This window comes from Leptidea sinapis, chromosome 35 (genome assembly GCF_905404315.1).
Source record: "Leptidea sinapis chromosome 35, ilLepSina1.1, whole genome shotgun sequence".
NCBI classification, from domain to species: domain Eukaryota; kingdom Metazoa; phylum Arthropoda; class Insecta; order Lepidoptera; family Pieridae; genus Leptidea; species Leptidea sinapis.
In genome coordinates, this window is record NC_066299.1 from 2,540,659 (window position 1) to 2,558,973 (window position 18,315).

The 18,315-nt window shown below is 36.1% G+C and overlaps 2 protein-coding genes across 2 annotated transcripts in view; both read right to left on the reverse strand.

Annotated features, from left to right (window-relative positions):
- The window catches only part of LOC126975304 (nose resistant to fluoxetine protein 6-like), a 31,086-nt gene extending 27,837 nt beyond the window's left edge, over nucleotides 1-3,249 (reverse strand). The window contains exons 1-2 of the mRNA XM_050823122.1: nucleotides 3,058-3,249; nucleotides 893-1,142 (exon numbers count right to left, since the gene is read on the reverse strand). Coding sequence (XP_050679079.1) covers nucleotides 893-1,142; nucleotides 3,058-3,181 — 374 coding nt within the window. The 5' untranslated portion in view covers nucleotides 3,182-3,249. The remainder of the gene's footprint in view (nucleotides 1-892; nucleotides 1,143-3,057) is intronic.
- A 1,239-nt stretch (nucleotides 3,250-4,488) lies between these two features.
- Nucleotides 4,489-16,759, reverse strand: LOC126975401 (O-acyltransferase like protein-like). The gene is made up of 7 exons (XM_050823290.1): nucleotides 16,634-16,759; nucleotides 15,083-15,156; nucleotides 12,789-12,924; nucleotides 11,589-11,778; nucleotides 10,783-10,925; nucleotides 8,686-8,788; nucleotides 4,489-4,589 (listed from the first exon to the last, which is right to left on the reverse strand). Exons 1-7 carry the CDS (start codon nucleotides 16,757-16,759, stop codon nucleotides 4,519-4,521), a joined length of 843 nt encoding a protein of 280 aa, XP_050679247.1. The 3' UTR covers nucleotides 4,489-4,518.
- Nucleotides 16,760-18,315: the final 1,556 nt, after the last annotated feature.

Below are 18,315 nucleotides of genomic sequence, written 5' to 3' on the forward strand. Positions count from 1 at the left end.
TCAGGCATTATCTAGAAATAAATTTAAATGTTTTATAAAAAAAAATGGCTCTGTCGTAAATCCTATTACTCCACTGCTGTATATCTAAATGATCGGACAGCCTGGGACTAGATTGTGATCCTATTAAAGCGACACAGGACAACAGAAATTACTGAACTAATAACAACAAACTCAAACTGTTACAATGAATACATTTAAAACAAAGCAGTGATAGCATGAAAAATGCAAACTAAACTGACGTAAGGGCGCTTCACGTTCCAGCGAGGTCCAGAAATAATGTAGCTGTGTAGAAAAATATAAAATAAATGAAGAATAATCATTATGTATATTTATTATTCAAACAAAATAAATCTTATAACTATATTAACAATACTACGACTACATAAAATTAAAACTATCATTACGTGGAAGTGTACCAAGAATACTGGCAGCATTACCGCGTTAGATAGCAAGGCTGATCCGTTGACCGAAATAGCTGCCAGCGCTTGGGTTTACAGTAGCCTTATTGAGGCGCGAAGATAGTATTTTGAACATTCTCCGTGCCTCTGGGCCCCACGAGCCAAGTGTCTCGACACCAAACGGAACAAAGATGTATGACTCACTGAGGCCAACATATTTGCTACGCTTGCTGTCTTCGGCAGTCGAAGCAGCAGCCCCAGCACCAACTGACGTAACTTGGACATGAGAAGGAGCCAGAGTGTCGACGCAAGTAGCGTCCCACACCAGCGCCCTTCCCCGTGCCCAAGCCACCAGCGTCATTCCATCGTAATGTCATTGGAATATAAATGAATATAATATAATAAACTCTTACGAGAACCGTTATAACTATGGTATAATATAGTTATTAAGTCTCCGAATTGTAATATTATAATATTGTTGCAATTAGACTTACTTATATTCTTGCAAAAGATTAACTCCAGACACAAGGCTTCTGATAAAAGAGGTAATGGATGAGTCATTGCTCGATATGTTAAACAAACTAAGATCGTTCTGAAGAAACGGAATTTTTAAAGTACAATGCTTTCCTGCAATCATCATTCCATTGATTGAGTTATTTATTCCAAGACATTGATGGTAGTCTCCGTAATCTATTAGATTTCCGGACATAATTCCATTTGGAATTTTACCACTCGCATCTACAACTAAAAAAAAAACAAAAATCAAGAATAATCAATTTTATCACTAACTCAATAACTATTATAAATAACTATGTGATTTATGTTAAAGCTTTTTTTATTGAATCATTATGAAACATGGTATTAAAAACAGGCCAGAAAAATTCCACGCTTCATAGTATTTTCATTTAAAAATCCCTCAAACCATACCATTGTGTTATTTGTAATATTCGATCGCTTATCACTTTTTGCACCTTTTGTTTCAAGTACGCATTATATTAAAAACGTGAAATTTCGAATTAGCATTTCAACTCGTTTATTTTATATAAGGCAAACGGGCTATCGGCTTAGCTGGCGACCGCCATTTAAATACTGTGACCGGCAGCTTCCACGATGCGGTTTTGTGAAATAAGATAGCCCTTGTAGAGTTGTATTGAGTGCTAAAATTCCTCGTGTTTCCAAAAAGATTCAGGTGCAGGCTTGGGCTCACATCAATAAAGTGTACTTAAACTGCTCATTCTTTATTTAAGTAAATCTTAGCTGAGTGTGATAAAACACGAACTTGACCATTGCATTGGGCTGTCACAGCTTAAGCGGCACATAATTTCAGCCGTCAATTGACTCTAAAAAAGAAATCAAAGATTATGCTAAGCTTACACTCAGCTGAGTTTAACGTAAGTAAAGTCTAAGCAAAGTCTAAGTACACTCCATAGTTCTCAGCCTTAGTGGTTAGAGAAGTGTTCTTAAATCGAGATTCAACAACCTTTTAGCAAAATGTGTGCGAATCTATGTCGGATTGAGGTAAACAGGATTTTTATTTTGTAATATTTTATGAATTAGCTATGGCATAGTCTCATTTAAAGCAAAGGTTAATTCCGCTTCTTGTGTATATATCCCGATACATGAGCACAGCTGGTGTAAGAAGCATCCACATCCTGCCATATGTCGGCTTCTCCAGTCCAGACAGCTAAGAAAGCCAGCATCTACGGGTTTTAAGTCAGAGCACCCACTGTTCCAGACAATGTCTTGATAATTCTACCTACTCATAACTTCGCGGGAGACGAACATTGATTATTTGAGAATCCTACTGTGGTATATATGAACGCAGTTAACATGTATATCTCTGTCACAATGTATTCCTGTCTATATCTTGTGCTGTGTCTTGATGTATCGATGTCATGTTCTCCTTTGCACAGGATGCTGGGTTGATTTTAGGTAATGTGTAAACATTACTGTGTTTCGGTCTGAAGGGCGCCGCAGATAGTGAAATTACTTGGCGAATGAGTCTTAACATCTTATGTCTAAAGGCGACGAGCACAATTGTAGTGCCGCTAAGTATTTAAGAGGTTTTCAAGAATCCTGAGCGGCACTGCATTGTAATGGGCAGGGCGTATAAATAACCATCAGCTGAACATCGTGCTCGTCTCGTCCCGTATTGTCTACTGTCAGAAAAAAGTTTACCTCATCGTTACTAATACGATCTAAACATTGCAATACAGTCCCACTGTAATATGGTAATATCGTAATAAATGCCTTATTAATAATATTATGATTCTGGCTATATGAGCCATACTTTTGTTCCATTGGTCATCCAGTCTCGCATTGGCGTGAAAAAAACGGGCAGAAATTCTACCACGGTATCGGCAGCTTACAACAGAAATGTGGATTTACATTATGGTCTGAGTGGTTACGCAATACAAGATGGTCTGAGGCGAAGCGTATCACCGTCCCCATAACCTACACATTTATAAATCAAATGTCGCACTCGCCTGTTACCTCATACTTCCAATCAGAACAAAAGAATTGCTATTTTGCGTCAGTAATTGTGAAATGGCAACACTGATGGAAACATACTGAATTTCCATAGCCCATAGGTAGATATAAACAATACATGACATGGAATCTAAATTATAATATATTAAATAATTAAATGTACACTTACACAATGTTGCCAAAGCGTTGCTAGATAAAAATGTCAACTGTTTCTCGCACTGCTGGCTATCTAGGACTTGTCTATACAAAATGTTATCGAAAGCATTCGCCGGGTTCACGGTTATGAGATCCATTTTTAAATTAATTAGCACGACACGCGCTCTCTGCTACTGTTTGTCGATTGGCCTTATTACAATTTCCAACGTCTTTTTATTCACTTACACTTACTAGAATTACTGCATAATATGCAAGTTCTTTATTAACTTAATTACAATTTTTTATCAATATACATATATTATTCGATTAAAAAATTACTTCAAGTTTCAATTGCATATTGAAAATAATATTCAAATAAAGAGTTGAGAATCTCCAGCCACTATTATGTTCTTATTTAAATTAATGTATTTGATAATTTTTGATGCAATGGAAGACGGGAGAACAAATAAGTTAAAAAGTAAGATGGTGTTAAGTTATCTCCGCCGACCAAATTATCTTGTAACATCAGAGGAGTAACACCCTTTAATGAGTGGTAGTGCCATGTTGCGTCCTTAGGTCCACAACAAAATTAAGCCGGCACGCCCGGAGAAGGTGTTACGGCAGTAATGGGGCTATCCGGAGCCCCCTCCTCCTAGAGACAAATAGAAAATAGAGTGAGACAATAAAGAGAGAGCATAGAATAAAAATAGACTACACCAGGATTGTATCAGACTATGTAGTCTACAAGAATCCGTCCATGTGGTCCCTAATTTGGACCTGGACCATCTCTGGATTTCTTTAAACGGTGTTGTCTCATATTAGCAGCACGTTTAATAGGTCTACAAATAGTCAAACAAATTATTTAGTGTACTTCAGATTCACTAAAAATAAAAATAATAAATAATTTCCAAAATAACATTAATGTAACTACAATTTAGTGTCGTATTAATAGAACTTTGAAATAAGTGGATTTTTAAGTTATAGAAGAACACGCAATGATTTTTTACAGTTTAGTGCTATATATATATAATATTGTTTCTGTATTGTTTTTTTTTTCCAAAATTATCGAGTCGATTATAAATCTTGCTGAACAAAAATATGATTGTGGAAATTTGCTTCATATACATTCAGTGTCTATACACGGTATTAAAATCTCTATCAAAAAGGCTATCCTCCGAACTTTCAGGTGCACGTATAAAATCTTTCACACTTGGCTCATATAACCTAAAGCTGTTACATTTTTATAGAAGAGAATATGACAAATTTGACCTGCACTTCAATTACCATTATTATTTTTTAGATAATGATGTATAAATGACCAGTTCAGAAGCATTCTGCAGTATGGTCCACGTAGTATAAAGGTATTTTTAGCACTATCTGGATGTATAGAATCGGTAATCACAAATTGTAAAAATTATTACTTTTAAATTGTGAAATGAGTAAAAAAAAAACATTTTTGGTTTGAAATTTTAATTTAACAAAATTAATATTATTGTTACAATCTTGTTTTATTATCTTTTTCCTGAACATTAGCTCCGTTCACCTTTTTGCTGGTTTGCGATGGCACTGAAATAATTAACAATATTGTAATAATAATGTTAATAATATATGTATTATAAGATTTCATCTGTAAGCTAGCACAATAAAACACATAAACATAGAATAATTCACTTCAGTAATAAAACGTAGAATGTCCCACTGACAAAGGAATAAGTCCATGAAATGTCCATGTAATGGAGACAGAGACAGTCCTTTGCACAGGATGCCGGCTAGATTATGGGTACCACAACGGCGCCTACTTCTACCGTGAAGCAGTAATTTGTCACTATTATTGTGTTTCAGTTAGAAAGGCGCCAAAGCTAGTGAGTTACTGGACAAATGAGAGTTAACAACTTATGTCTTAGGGTGACGAACGCAATTGTAGTGCCGTTCAGAGTTTTTGGGGTTTTCAAGAATCCTGATCGGCACTGTATTGTAATGGGTAGCGCGTATTTTATATTTTATGTACCATCAGCTAAAGGTCATGGACATCTAGTCCCTCATTGTCATAAAAAAGGCAGCAAGAGAAATATTGGTGGACGACCTGGGTAGGTACTACATCTGAAATGATTTGTTAACAATGTCGGGACTATCAAGAGTCTCTAGAGTCTCGTGCCAGATTTTGGCGAGACAACACGTCCTGAGGATGCCTCGTGTAGAGGCGAAACACGTGTCGAATTGTTAAAAGACAAATATTGGCGGAATTAACACTAAAGAAAACTCAAATCATTTGTATAATTATCGATTTCCACAAAGTAACGCCTACTTCATTAAATTTTCATCAACAGCCAGATATACTGCATCATCAGCGTTATATGTTACAGCTATGATGGTAGGTCCGATATTAATGAGTTTGAGTTAGGAAATCAAATAAAAACTGCTAATTTTTCAAATAATTATTTTCATTATTTAAAGAACTGTGTTTGACGTTACGCCAACTAACAGAATTCGTAAGCTACAAGGTCATTTTCTTCAATGATATCGTGCGCAACAGGTATTTTACGAGCCAGTGTCAATATATTTAATCAATTATTATATAAATCGTCCAACAATTTTAGTCCAGCGTCGCTCATTATACAACTTTACTCAACCGTATTTGTTCTTTTTATGGAAAAGGAGGACAAACAAGCGTACGGATCACCTGTTGTTAAGTGATCACCGCCGCCCACATTCTCTTGCAACACCAGAGGAATAACAGGAGCTTTGCTGGCCTTGTACACGATTTTTTTGAAGGTACCCATGTCGTATCGTCCCGGAAACAGATGAAAACCGCAACCAACGTTGAAAACCACACTGTGTTGGACCGCCACACATCCAGATGGTGGGGATGATATCCTAACTTGTGGCGTGTTCTGCGAAGGTGGAATTCGGCGGCAGGAATCAGGTGAAACAGCTCTTCGGAACACTCCCCGTGATAAATGCGGTAGAAGACACACAATAAAGCGATGTCTATACGCAACGCAACCGTGTAAATCTCTCACACTAATAATAATATTGACATCTTCTTCTTAGTCCCATTCTTCATTTCAAGGGTCGTGTCCGTACTTCAAAGTTTATGTAATGTTGGTCACTAAAGCCTTCCACTCCTTTCGGTCCTCGGCCTTCCTTATTACGGTCGTAAGTGGTAGGCCTGTGAGTGTCTTGAACTGGTCCGACCAGCGGCTGGGTGATCGGACCGGATCAAGACATTAATAAATATTGGCATACTTTTCCTTAAATTATATTGCCCCAAACTAGGCACAGCTATGGCCATATGGCTATACTATGTACTGCACAAGACAACGATATATACATTACTTAAACATACATTAATACTAATATTAAACATCCACCTTGTGTGACCTTGGAAAAAGTTTTACATAGCGCGCGCTCCCCACGCGTAATTCAAAATCACTGTGGATGAAATTATAGTGGAGAAAAAGGAAGTACAGCACTTGAACGCGTTAAGAGGTACATTGACGGAGCGTTGGATGAGTGTGTGTTCTCTTGATTGCTGAATACCTGAATACTATAATATCCATTCAGTTTGTCTTCGTGTATTTATATCTATATACTTTTATTGTATTACTTCTTGATCTTTTTTTTGTATTTTTGTTCGTTATTTGTCACACGCTTATAGTCTCTTATATGCGAAAACTGTAAATGGTTAATAGATGTATATTTTTTTAAACCTATTATGTCGTCTGTTTGTTTTCCTAATAAAATAAAATAAATAAAATAAAATAAATTCGCCACATCCAGACAGCCAAGCGCAAAGTCTGTAGAGAGAATGTATTATGAGAGACCCTCGAACACCCCCTTTCCATCGCCACTGGTACAAGTCATCTATCCAGCAAGTGACACACTCAAACGAACTGTGGCCATAATTTCGGGCCTCTTTCTGCTGTGAGGCAGTAATGTGTAAGCATTACTGTGCTCGGTCTAAAGGGTGCCGCAGCTAGTGAAATTACTGGGCAAATCTCATATCATCTTATGTCTCTAGATAACGAGCGCAGTTGTAGTGCTGCTCAGAATATTTGGGTTTTTCAATAATCTTGAGAAGGGCGTATCAATTACCATCAGCTGAACGTCCTGTTCATCTCGTCCCTAATTTTCATCAAAAAAAAATTGAACTTGCAAAAAGTATTGACCAGCTCCAAGTCAAGAACTGTCCTGAAGCCAACACTGAATATCAGGTGAAGAAGCCACGGCCGCTGTCAAAATTTATATTATTACTAGCTGACCCAGCAAACGTTGTATTGCCGATATTAAAATCGCGATACAAAAGTAACTGTTGATCGTAGAAGGGTGAAAATTTGAAGTTGTATGTACTTTTTAATGATGACTCATAATTAAACAAATTTAAAAAAAAAATGTCAAAAATATTAAAAAAAAATTGTTGGGACCCTTAATATTTAGGGGGATGAAAAATAGATGTAGTCCGATTCTCAGACCTACCCAATATGCACTCAAAATTTCATGAGAATCGGTCAAGCCGTTTCGGAGGAGTTCAATGTTTAACATCATGACACGAGAATTTTATATATTAGATAAGATTGTTGTAAATCAAACAACCGCTCGCTGAGAACTGACTTTATTTACCGATACCTACATACATAGTGTTAATTAAAAAAACATCACAACATTTATACATATGTAGATGATACTTAATTAAAATCAACGGTTTTATGGAATGAAGCATGATTAAAATATAATAAATAGAATTTTTATAATGAAATACTAACAGTACCTAATAATAGAATTGTATAATAATACTAGCTGACCCAGCAAACGTTGTATTGCCGATATTAAAATCGCGATACAAAAGTAACTGTTGATCGTAGATGGGTGAAAATTTCAAGTTTTATGTATTTTTTAATGCTGACTCATAAACAAACAAATTTAAAAAAAAAGTAAAAAAAATTAAAAAAAAAAATTGGTGTGGCCACCCTTAACATTTACGGGGAATAAAAATAGATGTTGTCCGATTCTCAGACCTATCCAATATGCACTCAAAATTTTATGAGAATCGGTCAAGCCGTTTCGAAGGAAAAAATAAAAAAAAAAATGAACTACGAACACCGCGACATGAGAATTTTATATATTAGATGATCTAGAACTTTGTCAAGTTAAGTCAATGAAATGTTAACATTGGATTAAGTAAATATACTTAATTACGTTTTGCTTTAGGTCATTTTGTAGTACGTTACAACTACCAGTGGGAGGCTCCTATGCACCGGATGCCGACTAGATTAAGGGTACCGCGTGTGGGTGGCGCCTATTTCTGCCGTGAAGCAGTAATGTGTAAGCATTACTGTGTTTTGGTCTGAAGGGCGCCGTCGCTAGTGAAATTACTTGTCAAATGAGACTTGACATCTCATGTCAACCTAACCTAACCAATGTACTATGTTATGTGTATGTATGTTATAATAATAACGAATACCTGATTCCAGTTAGTTTGATAAATTAGGATACTCTACATGAAATGTTTTTTTAACTTAAAAAAATAAGGGAAAAGATGTTGTGATGTTTTGTTTATAATATGTAGGCATCGGTTAATTAAAGTCAGTTCTCAGCGAGCGGTTGTTTGATTCACAACTTTTATTATTTAACTAAACAGTCGTTATAGGCAGGCAATATTTACCAAAAGCTGCCTTCTGTAGAGTGGAGCAGGGCGCGTCGATCACGACACACAGGGCGAAGGCCACCAGCATTGAGATAAACGCATACGATGAAGCTGCATAGATCTGTAGCCAAGTGTTCATTAATAATATTATATTACCAATTATTAGCAATCGACAACTTGTCACACGAGTTGAACATACTATTTAGTATTAATAATGCGGCGATTTATGTATTATATCCAATATAATTTAATAATATTGACACACTTTTTACACAAATTTTCTTGCCCCAAGTTAAGCATATATAGCCTGTGTTATGGGTTACAAAACAATGATATATTTAATACAATATACTTACTTAACCATACATAAATTCATATAAACATACATATATACATTTAAACATCCATGACTCGGAAACAAACATTCATATTCATCATATAAATGCTTGCACCTACCGGGATTCGAACCCGGGACCTCTAGCTTAGTAGGTAGGATCGCTAAGATCGCACTCGGCTATACAGGTCGTCATATATACTCTTATATCCGACTCAATATTCGTTTTTAAACTTTTGTAACTTAAATCATAATTTTATCTATTAAATTAAACTGTCAGACGCATCAACCTCAGTTCAGTTTTGATATTTCCACAGAATAGAAAATATTTCGATGGTGTTTCTTTTGTTATTATTTTAGCAATTTTATCTAAATTTGCGTGAGTGCGATAAGTAAACTTTTCGCATTCAAACTACAGTTTCATTTACGAAAAAACTCACGCGTAATTTTAAAATGGGCAAACGACTTACTTTTCCCCCAACAGTAATACAAACATAACAACTATATTCTTAACAATTTGTTATGTTTTTAAACTAATAACTCTCACTTCTGGGATTAATTACACAAATAAAACAGAAAACAGAACTTTATGAACGATGCGGGACTCGAACCCACGACCTCTCGCGAGGAGAGCTAGCTCAGATAACAAATTGTTTAGATTTGAAAGAGCGAAATCTCAAGTAAATTTCCTAATATGCAAATATGTAATTTCCTAATGAGCAGGTTATCCACTGTAAAGTAGATCCTGTAGATGAAGCAATGAGTTGAACAAAGCATACAAGATTTTATAAAGGATAAGTCACTCGAACGGTTGGCTCAGTTGGAAAGAGCGCTCGCACGGAACGCGACAGGTCGGGGGTCCGAGTCAAAAAAGGGTTAATCAGACCCAGTGAACACCAACAATTAGTACTGTATTAAATGTATTTCTAATTGCCACAATCCAACAATTTATATCAAACACATATAGATAAAGACACAAATTTACAGCTGCTAGAATTATTTTTTTATCAAAAAGCCCAATATCTATTTCTTTTTTAAGTTTTTCCACTCTAAACACTTTAAATTGAAACTTGTATTAAATCTCCTCAATTTTTTTCGTCCATCTAACGCATGGCGCATTACAGCCAGCCTCATCATAGAGTAGGTAGGGATGAGATTGAATAATTAATTTCAATTATGGCTTACACGGCGCCAGATATAAGTGTTGGTTGCCGAAAGGTGCATAGTTTTGAACCCCACAGCTGACAAATGTATTTATTTAAGTATTTATATTTTATTTCATGGACAACGTCACTGACATAGCCCGAATGAATGTGAAACTGAAGTGGCAGTGGGCAGGGCTTATAGCTCGAAGGACAGATGGCCTTTGGGGCAGTAAAGACTTCGAATGGCTACCACGTACAGTAAAACGTGTTGGTAGGCCCCCCAACCAACCCAAGATGGACCGATGATCTGGTCAAGATTGCCAGAATAAGCGAAGCCAGGGAATCGAATGAACTTCCTTGTGCGGTGTTTCCGGGACGATACGACATGGGTACCTTCAAAAAAAGCGCGTACACCTTACTTAAAGACCGACAACGCTCGTGTAGTTCCTCTAGTGTTGCAAGAGAATGTGGGTGGCGGTGATCACTTAACACCAGGTTTTCCATAAAACAAAAAAAGCCTTTGTCCAGCAGTGAACGACTTTCGGCTCGGATGATTATGACATGAACTACATTTAAGGCACAATTTTTATTAATTCATACTCGTTATGAGAATATTATATCATTTTTTCAACTTACAGTTTCTAAGTCTGTAAAGTATTCAGATTTTAACATTCCGTTAGTTCTTATCATTATCACGGGAAGATGAACCAGATAGACTGCATATGACATTCTTGAAGGCAACTTCCAGATTGTCAGCGATAGAAACCATTCAATAGGCCCTGAAAAGTTTTAAAATATTCAACAAAGAGTCAGTATTTCATAGTATGCTTTTAATTGTTTCTTTTTTAATAAGTACAAGAAATTAGATGGTCCGTTCTATGTTAAGCGCTATTATCTACCTATAAGAAACAGAACAATCTGAGTTTTTTTATGAAAGTAACGGATGAGATGAGCAGGAAGTTCAGCTGATGGTACGCCTTGCTCATGTCAATAGCTACGGCGCCCTTCAGACCAAAACACAGTAATGCTTACATATTACTGATTCACGGCATTCATCTAGCCGGCATCCGGTGGTAATTGGTAATTGTAACGCACTACAAAATGACCTAAAGCAAAACGCATCTTGAAACAACTCGAGCGCAGTGACACTTGATCCCTCACGATATTTTTTTTAAATTTCAGCACCCAATCAATTTTATAGTTACTCGAACAGAACTTTCTGCTGGAAAAAAGCGGTGGCCCTGTACTGCATTACATACTTATCTTCTTTTGTCATCGTCTGTCGTGTTGTGTTGCAGGAGATTAGGAAGATCAGTGATTACTTACCACAATTTTCCATTGCTTGGTGAAAAAAGATTCAAAATGGAGGAATTCTTAAAGATTTCATGATATCTCATTCCTCCGATAAATTTATAATAGATACGCATATCTCTAGTACTAACCTCCGAAGCCGTGAGTGCAAGCCAAGATAACCCAACCAACTGAAGCAGCCCACATAGATCGCAAGTATGAGGAAAGGAATTGGTCGAAGAAATGCGGGACGTAATAGTTTTCGGACAGGGTTTCATTTGGAGCAAAAACGCAAAATGCCATTGCAACAAGGGCACATATCCATATAGGTAATATAAATTTCTGAAAAAATAAAGAATGCAATTTGTATATTAGCAGTTCCCAAAAAGATTTTACCCCAGGAGGCTCTACCAGAGTCGGTGAATCGATCTCCAAGCGTTCTCTTGTACCGATTCTATCCAATGAAACTGGCTGCCTTGGGTGACTTCAACGCACATAATGCCGAAAGGCCTGGGTTTTTTCTACCCCACAGACTATGCGTAGTCTGCGGGCTGATCAGTCCATAACACTTCTTTTTTTCCCCTCTCTACCACGGCTTAAAAGTTGCGCTGTAGTTAAATATTAACTTAAAATTGTATTTGCGCTGAAAATACGTCGTTTACGCGTGTTTAACTGAAACCAGACCTACACATTGTGTGCCAACATCGTTGAGGTACAAAAAGTAAGTTGGTCAGAGAGGGTTAAGAACTTTTGATGATAGAATACCCAAACCACCCGAGGGACCTTCGAGGGATCCTCAAAGCTAAAATCAAGAATAGTGAATTCCACCTTACATTAGATTTTTGCGTTAAAAGTAAAAGTGTATTATTATTATTTTAGTTAAGCCGTTAACGTTTCAAGACCTTTCCAGATATCGTTTTCAGGGGGACTGCAGATGAAATGAGTCAAAGATAGCTTTTTTCATATTACCGCGGAGGTGGTATTTGCTATAGACAGATTGTTTTTGGTAAAATTTACTAACAGTAGTAGTTGTGGGTTATAATTTAGAGATTATTGGATATGGTGTGACTCTAAACAGAAGACTCTCTATTGAAAATTAGGTGTTTTTTAATTTCAATGTCTTCACGTATCAGTCTTTGGAGAAATCTATTCTTTTACCAAAATTTTGATTGGTCGCACCGGATATAGTGGTTAGGACGGTCTGTTATGTGTTCACATACAGCTGAATTAGAGTGACGTCTGTATTTGATATCCGCAATGTGTTCTTTAAGTCGGCTTCAGATATTGCGTTTGGTTAAAATATCATTCATATTAAAGGTTAAATATGGTTAATGCAATATATTGCAGTATACCTTTTGTAATTGAATAGTTTTTCCTCGATATGTCTTCAATATATACCCGTACATTATGCCGATAACATATGGTGCAGCTCTCGCCGGAGTATGGGCGTAAAATTTTCTCATATAAATTTTTGGTATTTTCAAGTACCTAAAATATTATATTGATATAATAAATCATACAAAATAAATACAAGGAAGTATATCTGAGCTATAAACTTAGTATATTTGTTAAACAATTGTTACGCTCGTATGAAGGTTTTTTTTTTTATGGAATAGGAGGACAAACGAGCGTCAGGTCACCTGGTGTTAAGTGATCACCACCGTCCACATTCTCTTGCAACACCAGAGGAATCACAAGAGCGTTGCCGGCCTTTAAAGGAAGGTGTACGCGCTTTTTTTTAAGGTACCCATGTCGTATCGTCCCGGAAACACCGCACAAGCAAGCTCACTCCACAGCTTTGTAGTACGTGGAAGAAAGCTCCTTGATTTGGATTGTTCTTACGTAAAACCTTTCTTTCGTAGAGATTCATCAAAAATTAAATCGGCATCTTCCATCTCGTTGATTCATATTTTATAAAGAATAGTTACACATTGGGAATAACTAATTTAATGTCAGAAAAGCTACTTATAGATTTTTGTGTTTCGCAGGTTATACAGTAAGACTGGTCAGGCACGATATTAAAGAAAAGTTACGCCAAAAATTAGGATATCATCCCCACCATATGGATGTATGGCGTTTCTCCACAATGCGGTTTTCAGGGAACTTTCTTAAACGTAGAACCAAGCTGTGGAATGAGTTTCCTTGTTCGATGCTTCCAGGATGATACAACATGGGTACATAAAAAAGAACGTACACCTTTCTTAAAGGCCGACAGCGGCTCTGTGATTCTTTTGATATTGAAAGTGAATGTGGGCGGTGGTGATCACTTAACATCAGGTGACACATACACACATTTCCTCAATAAAAAAGTACTCCTTAGCACGTTATCATTCTAATTATGCAATAAAGTTTGCTACTTAATTAATAAACAATTTTTCCTGTAAATAAATGAGGCGTTGAAAAATCAACGCTGAGTAGGTAGCTCTTTCGTTAGGTAAGCGTTCCAACAGGTCCGTTTTTTTAATGAAAATAAGGGACGAGACGAGCAGGACGTTCAGCTGACGGTAATTGATACGACCTGCCCATTACAATGCAGGCCGCTCAGGATTCTTGAAAAAACCCCAAAAATTCTGAGCGTCACTACAACTGCACTCGTTACCTTGAGACAGACAGATGTTAAGTCTCAATTGCCCAGTAATTTCACTAGCTACGGCGCCCTTCAGACCGAAACACAGTAATGCTTACATATTACTGCTTCATGGCAGAAATAGGCACCGTTGTGGTACTCATAATCTAGCCGGCATCCTGTGCAAAGGAGCCTCCCACTGGTCAGTCCGTGTGTCCGCCCTCCCATTTCCTACTCCACGCCCCGCGATTAGAATGCAATCCGTGCGTCCGCGTGGCCAGGCGTTTCGTAATCTATTACTTAACTTACGAGTAGCATGGCTAAGTAGTCAATAAATATTTAATGTTACTTTTTTCCTTCACATAATAATTATTGTCGCCAAATATGACGTCCTCGAGTATCTTTCTTTAGTGGCTTGCCAGTAATGCTGCATATGAGATTATGAAATATGAGCCACCCATATTGCTGTTATAGATATTGTTCATATAAACGCATCTGATCTTGATGACTTAAATATAACTCTTATAAAAAGTTGAGTTACTAATATTAATAATGTTTTTACATTAATTTGTATTAAATTCACATGAATTATTATGAAAATTCAGTAATCTGCAACTATAATAAACAATTTAACAGTACTGAACTTTTTAATAACAGTAAACACTGCTTTATAAGGACTGTTAATAAAAATCTATAGAAAGGTATAAATAATATTAAAAATATATAATTAATAATACACACACACACACACACACACACACAAACACACACACACACACGCAAACATACACACAGACACAACCACACACGCACAAATACCATGTCTTATTATAAATATTGTAAATCCATTATTAGAAGTCTTCAATAGTATTATTATAACCTCACTTAGGTTCTGTAGATTTTGTGATGTATTAAATTAAATAATTTATCTAGAAACTACTGCAACAAAATAAAAATACTCACCAGACATTTACAATAACTACTGGAATGTCGTAATTAAAAGCATAATAGGTGACTGTTATTAATGAAGCTATCAAGGTGAGAGTCATAACAGACCAAGCTATCTTCCGAGAGCCGAACAGGAAAATGAGTACAAGTGGACTTAACATATAAAGCTGTGTGTCCACTGTTAAGTACCAGGTTTGGTAGAGACACTAAAACATAATATTAGGGCAAAATAAATGTAAAAAGTTGCAAATTAAATTCAAACAATAATGAAATGATTATACTAAATGCTGTGATTTTTATCAAGTGTTAATTCCGCCAAATTCTGGCACGAGACTGAGGTCCACAGTTGGCGAGTCACAATCTTCTGAGGATGCCTCGGGTAGAGGCGAAACACGTGTCGAATTGGTTAAAAATAAAACATAGAGGAATTTATACTCAATAAAAAATTCATAACATTTGGATAATTATGGTTTCATATTTATAATATTATAAAGTTGAACATGTGATATCTTTTATATTTCATGTTTCTGTATTTTTCCTCTTTAATTTCTAAATTCTTATTAATTTAAAATTCTGTGTGTAACATACACCTGGCCTCGTGACTATGAACATGTATATTATTTATTTATTAAAAAAATATTGTTTATTTTTTTATGGAATAGGAGGACAAACAGGGTCACCTGTTGTTAAGTGATCACCGCCGCCCACAATCTCATGCAACACCAGAGGAATCACAGGAGTGATGCCGGCCTTTAAGGAAGGTGTACGCGCTTTTCTTGAAGGTACCCATGTCGTATCGTCCCGGAAACACCGCACAAGGAAGCTCATTCCACAGCTTTGTAGTACGTGGAAGAAAGCTCCTTGAGATAATTTATTGAAAAATTATATAAATCATATCATCAAATAAAAATATTCAGTATTTGTACATAATAAATACACTAAGTAACATGAAAATAATTGTGTAGCAGTGTTGCTAGATTTAAACTCTTAAGTAAGTAAGTACGTAAGTTACTGAATTCAAATTTGAGGGAAGTCACTGCTAATATAGTTAACATGCAGCCTGTGATGGTAGCTTTGTCTTTACTGTGTATTTCTTTACGTATTTAAGAGAGTGAAGAAAAATATGTTCCGAAGAGGGAGAATTCGTAACGATTCAAATATTCATGGAAAAAGTAAAAATCTTATAACTATATTTACAATAAAATTATATTAATATATACAATTATATTAAATTATCATTACGGGGAAGCGTACCAAGAATACTGGCAGCATTTCCACGATAGATAGCTAGGCTTTCTTGATCGAAATAGCTGCCAGCGCTTGGGTTTCCATTAGCGTTATTGAGGCGCGAAGATAGTACTTTGTACATTCTCCGCGTCTTTGGGCCCCACGGGTTAAGTGTCTCGACACCAAACGGCACAAATATGTATTGCTGTCTTCGGCAGCCGAAGCACAGCCCTAGCACCAACTGACGTAACTTGGATATGAGAAGAAGCCAGAGTGTCGACGCAAGTCGCGTGCGACACCAGCAGCCTTTCCCGTGCCCAATTCACCAGGATCATTCCATCAGGACGCTTGCCATTGCGGCGGGTACCATTTGGCTCTAAAACAGCTGGTATATTAAGAGCGGTAAATAGTCTTCATATAACAGACACCTGTACAATTTGAAATAGAACTTACAACAGCGTTTGGTTTCAAATAATTTTGAACATGCAGTAAGGCGGCCCACCACCGCTGCTTACAGACCCCCGTAGCATACGCCAATTTTGGCCAGTCCGGACCATCGGATAACCAATTGACGATAGACATCTGGAACAGCACGACCGTCGCGAGCAGCGGTAATAGTCTCAACAGACGGTACAAGTAAAATACATGAAGATTTTTTAGGAAAAGAGCTGAAAATAATAATTAATTATAAGAATTTATTTTGCAAATATAATTATTTTACCATTCCATAAAATGACGACCTGTATAGCCGAGTGGTTAGCGATCCTAGCTACTAAGCTAGAGTTCCCGGGTTCGAATCCCGGCAGGTGCAAGCATTTATATGATGAATATGGATGTTTGTTTCCGAGTCATCGATGTTTGTATGTATTTATGTATGTTTAAGTAAGTATATTGTATTAAATATATCGTTCTCTTGCAACCCATAACACAGGCTATATATGCTTAATTTGGGGCAAGATAATTTGTTTAAAAAGTGGGTCAATATTATTATTATTATTATAAAAACCTTAATTCAATATTTGTCAAAATTACTTATAAGTGTAGTTTTGCTATTATGTATATAAGATCATTATATTTGTATAAAGTGCCAACGAAAACAAATCTTTTATATATTTATAACTATATTTACAATACTGTGATTACTTTAAAGAAAACTATTATTACGGGGAAGTGTACCAAGAATACTGGCAGCGATACCGCGTTGGATAGCTAATAATACCAATAATACTAATAAGTATAAGTGAATTTATTTTGATTTATCAAACTATATATATGGTATGCGTGTACAGTCAGCTAGAACTTTTGACAATTTTTTCGAAAATTTCCAGCAGTGTCATATCACTAGTTGAAATATGCTTCACCTGCTTACAAATACGCTGATTCACCCAAAAAAGGATTGCATGCGTCTTACAAAACTTTGGTTCTATCACATTTTTATGAAACATTGCGAGATTTCTATCGTTGTGATTTCATCGGCTCTGTAACTGCCACTTAATAATCTCTGACTCTAATAGAGTCGGTATTTTCATCCAAAAATTTGTAGGATTGTATAGTAGACAAATTAAATTTGTAACCAAAATTAAATTATACAATTGTTGGACGTTGGCTCAGTTGGTGAGAGCGCTCGGACGGAACCCGAGAGGCGTAGGTTCGAGTCCCGCATCTTCCATAAAATTTGGTCACAAATTTAATTTGTACAACTAATCCCAGAAGTGATAGATATCACTTTAAAATAAGAAATTGCTTAGATTGTATATTACATACCTTATCAACCATAGTGAGTGACTACCAACGGTTTCTGTTTCAGTGTATTAGAAATCTATATGGGTGGTATTTATGTTATGATTATGTCCTATCTTTATTGTTTTATAGAATATCCAAATAATGAATCTCAGCTTATAATAAAAAAAATATGTAAGATCTTACTTACTTGCACCGACTTTGTTAGGTATAGAATAAATACAAAATATTCCACTTAAAAGAAAAAATGTATCAACCACTAAGGGAGCTGAATTTATCCAGGAGCTTGTGACCATTGGGATCCACTGAAAAAAGATTTGATGATCAAAATAATTTTAGAAATTTTCAGTTAGAAAGATTAGAGAGTACACGAATGTTGCGAGCGCTAGATTAGTGTA

Excerpts from the sequence above, each read along its gene's own strand:
- LOC126975401 (XM_050823290.1), bottom strand. The coding sequence starts at position 16,759 with ATGTCTATCGTCAATTGGTTATCCGATGGTCCGGACTGGCCAAAATTG. Across the intron at positions 10,926-11,588 it reads TTGCACTCACGGCTTCGGAG|GGCCTATTGAATGGTTTCTA; the intron begins GTTAGTACTAGA and ends AAAACTTTTCAG. Across the intron at positions 8,789-10,782 it reads ACTTTACAGACTTAGAAACT|ATCTATGCAGCTTCATCGTA; the intron begins GTAAGTTGAAAA and ends ACTTGGCTACAG.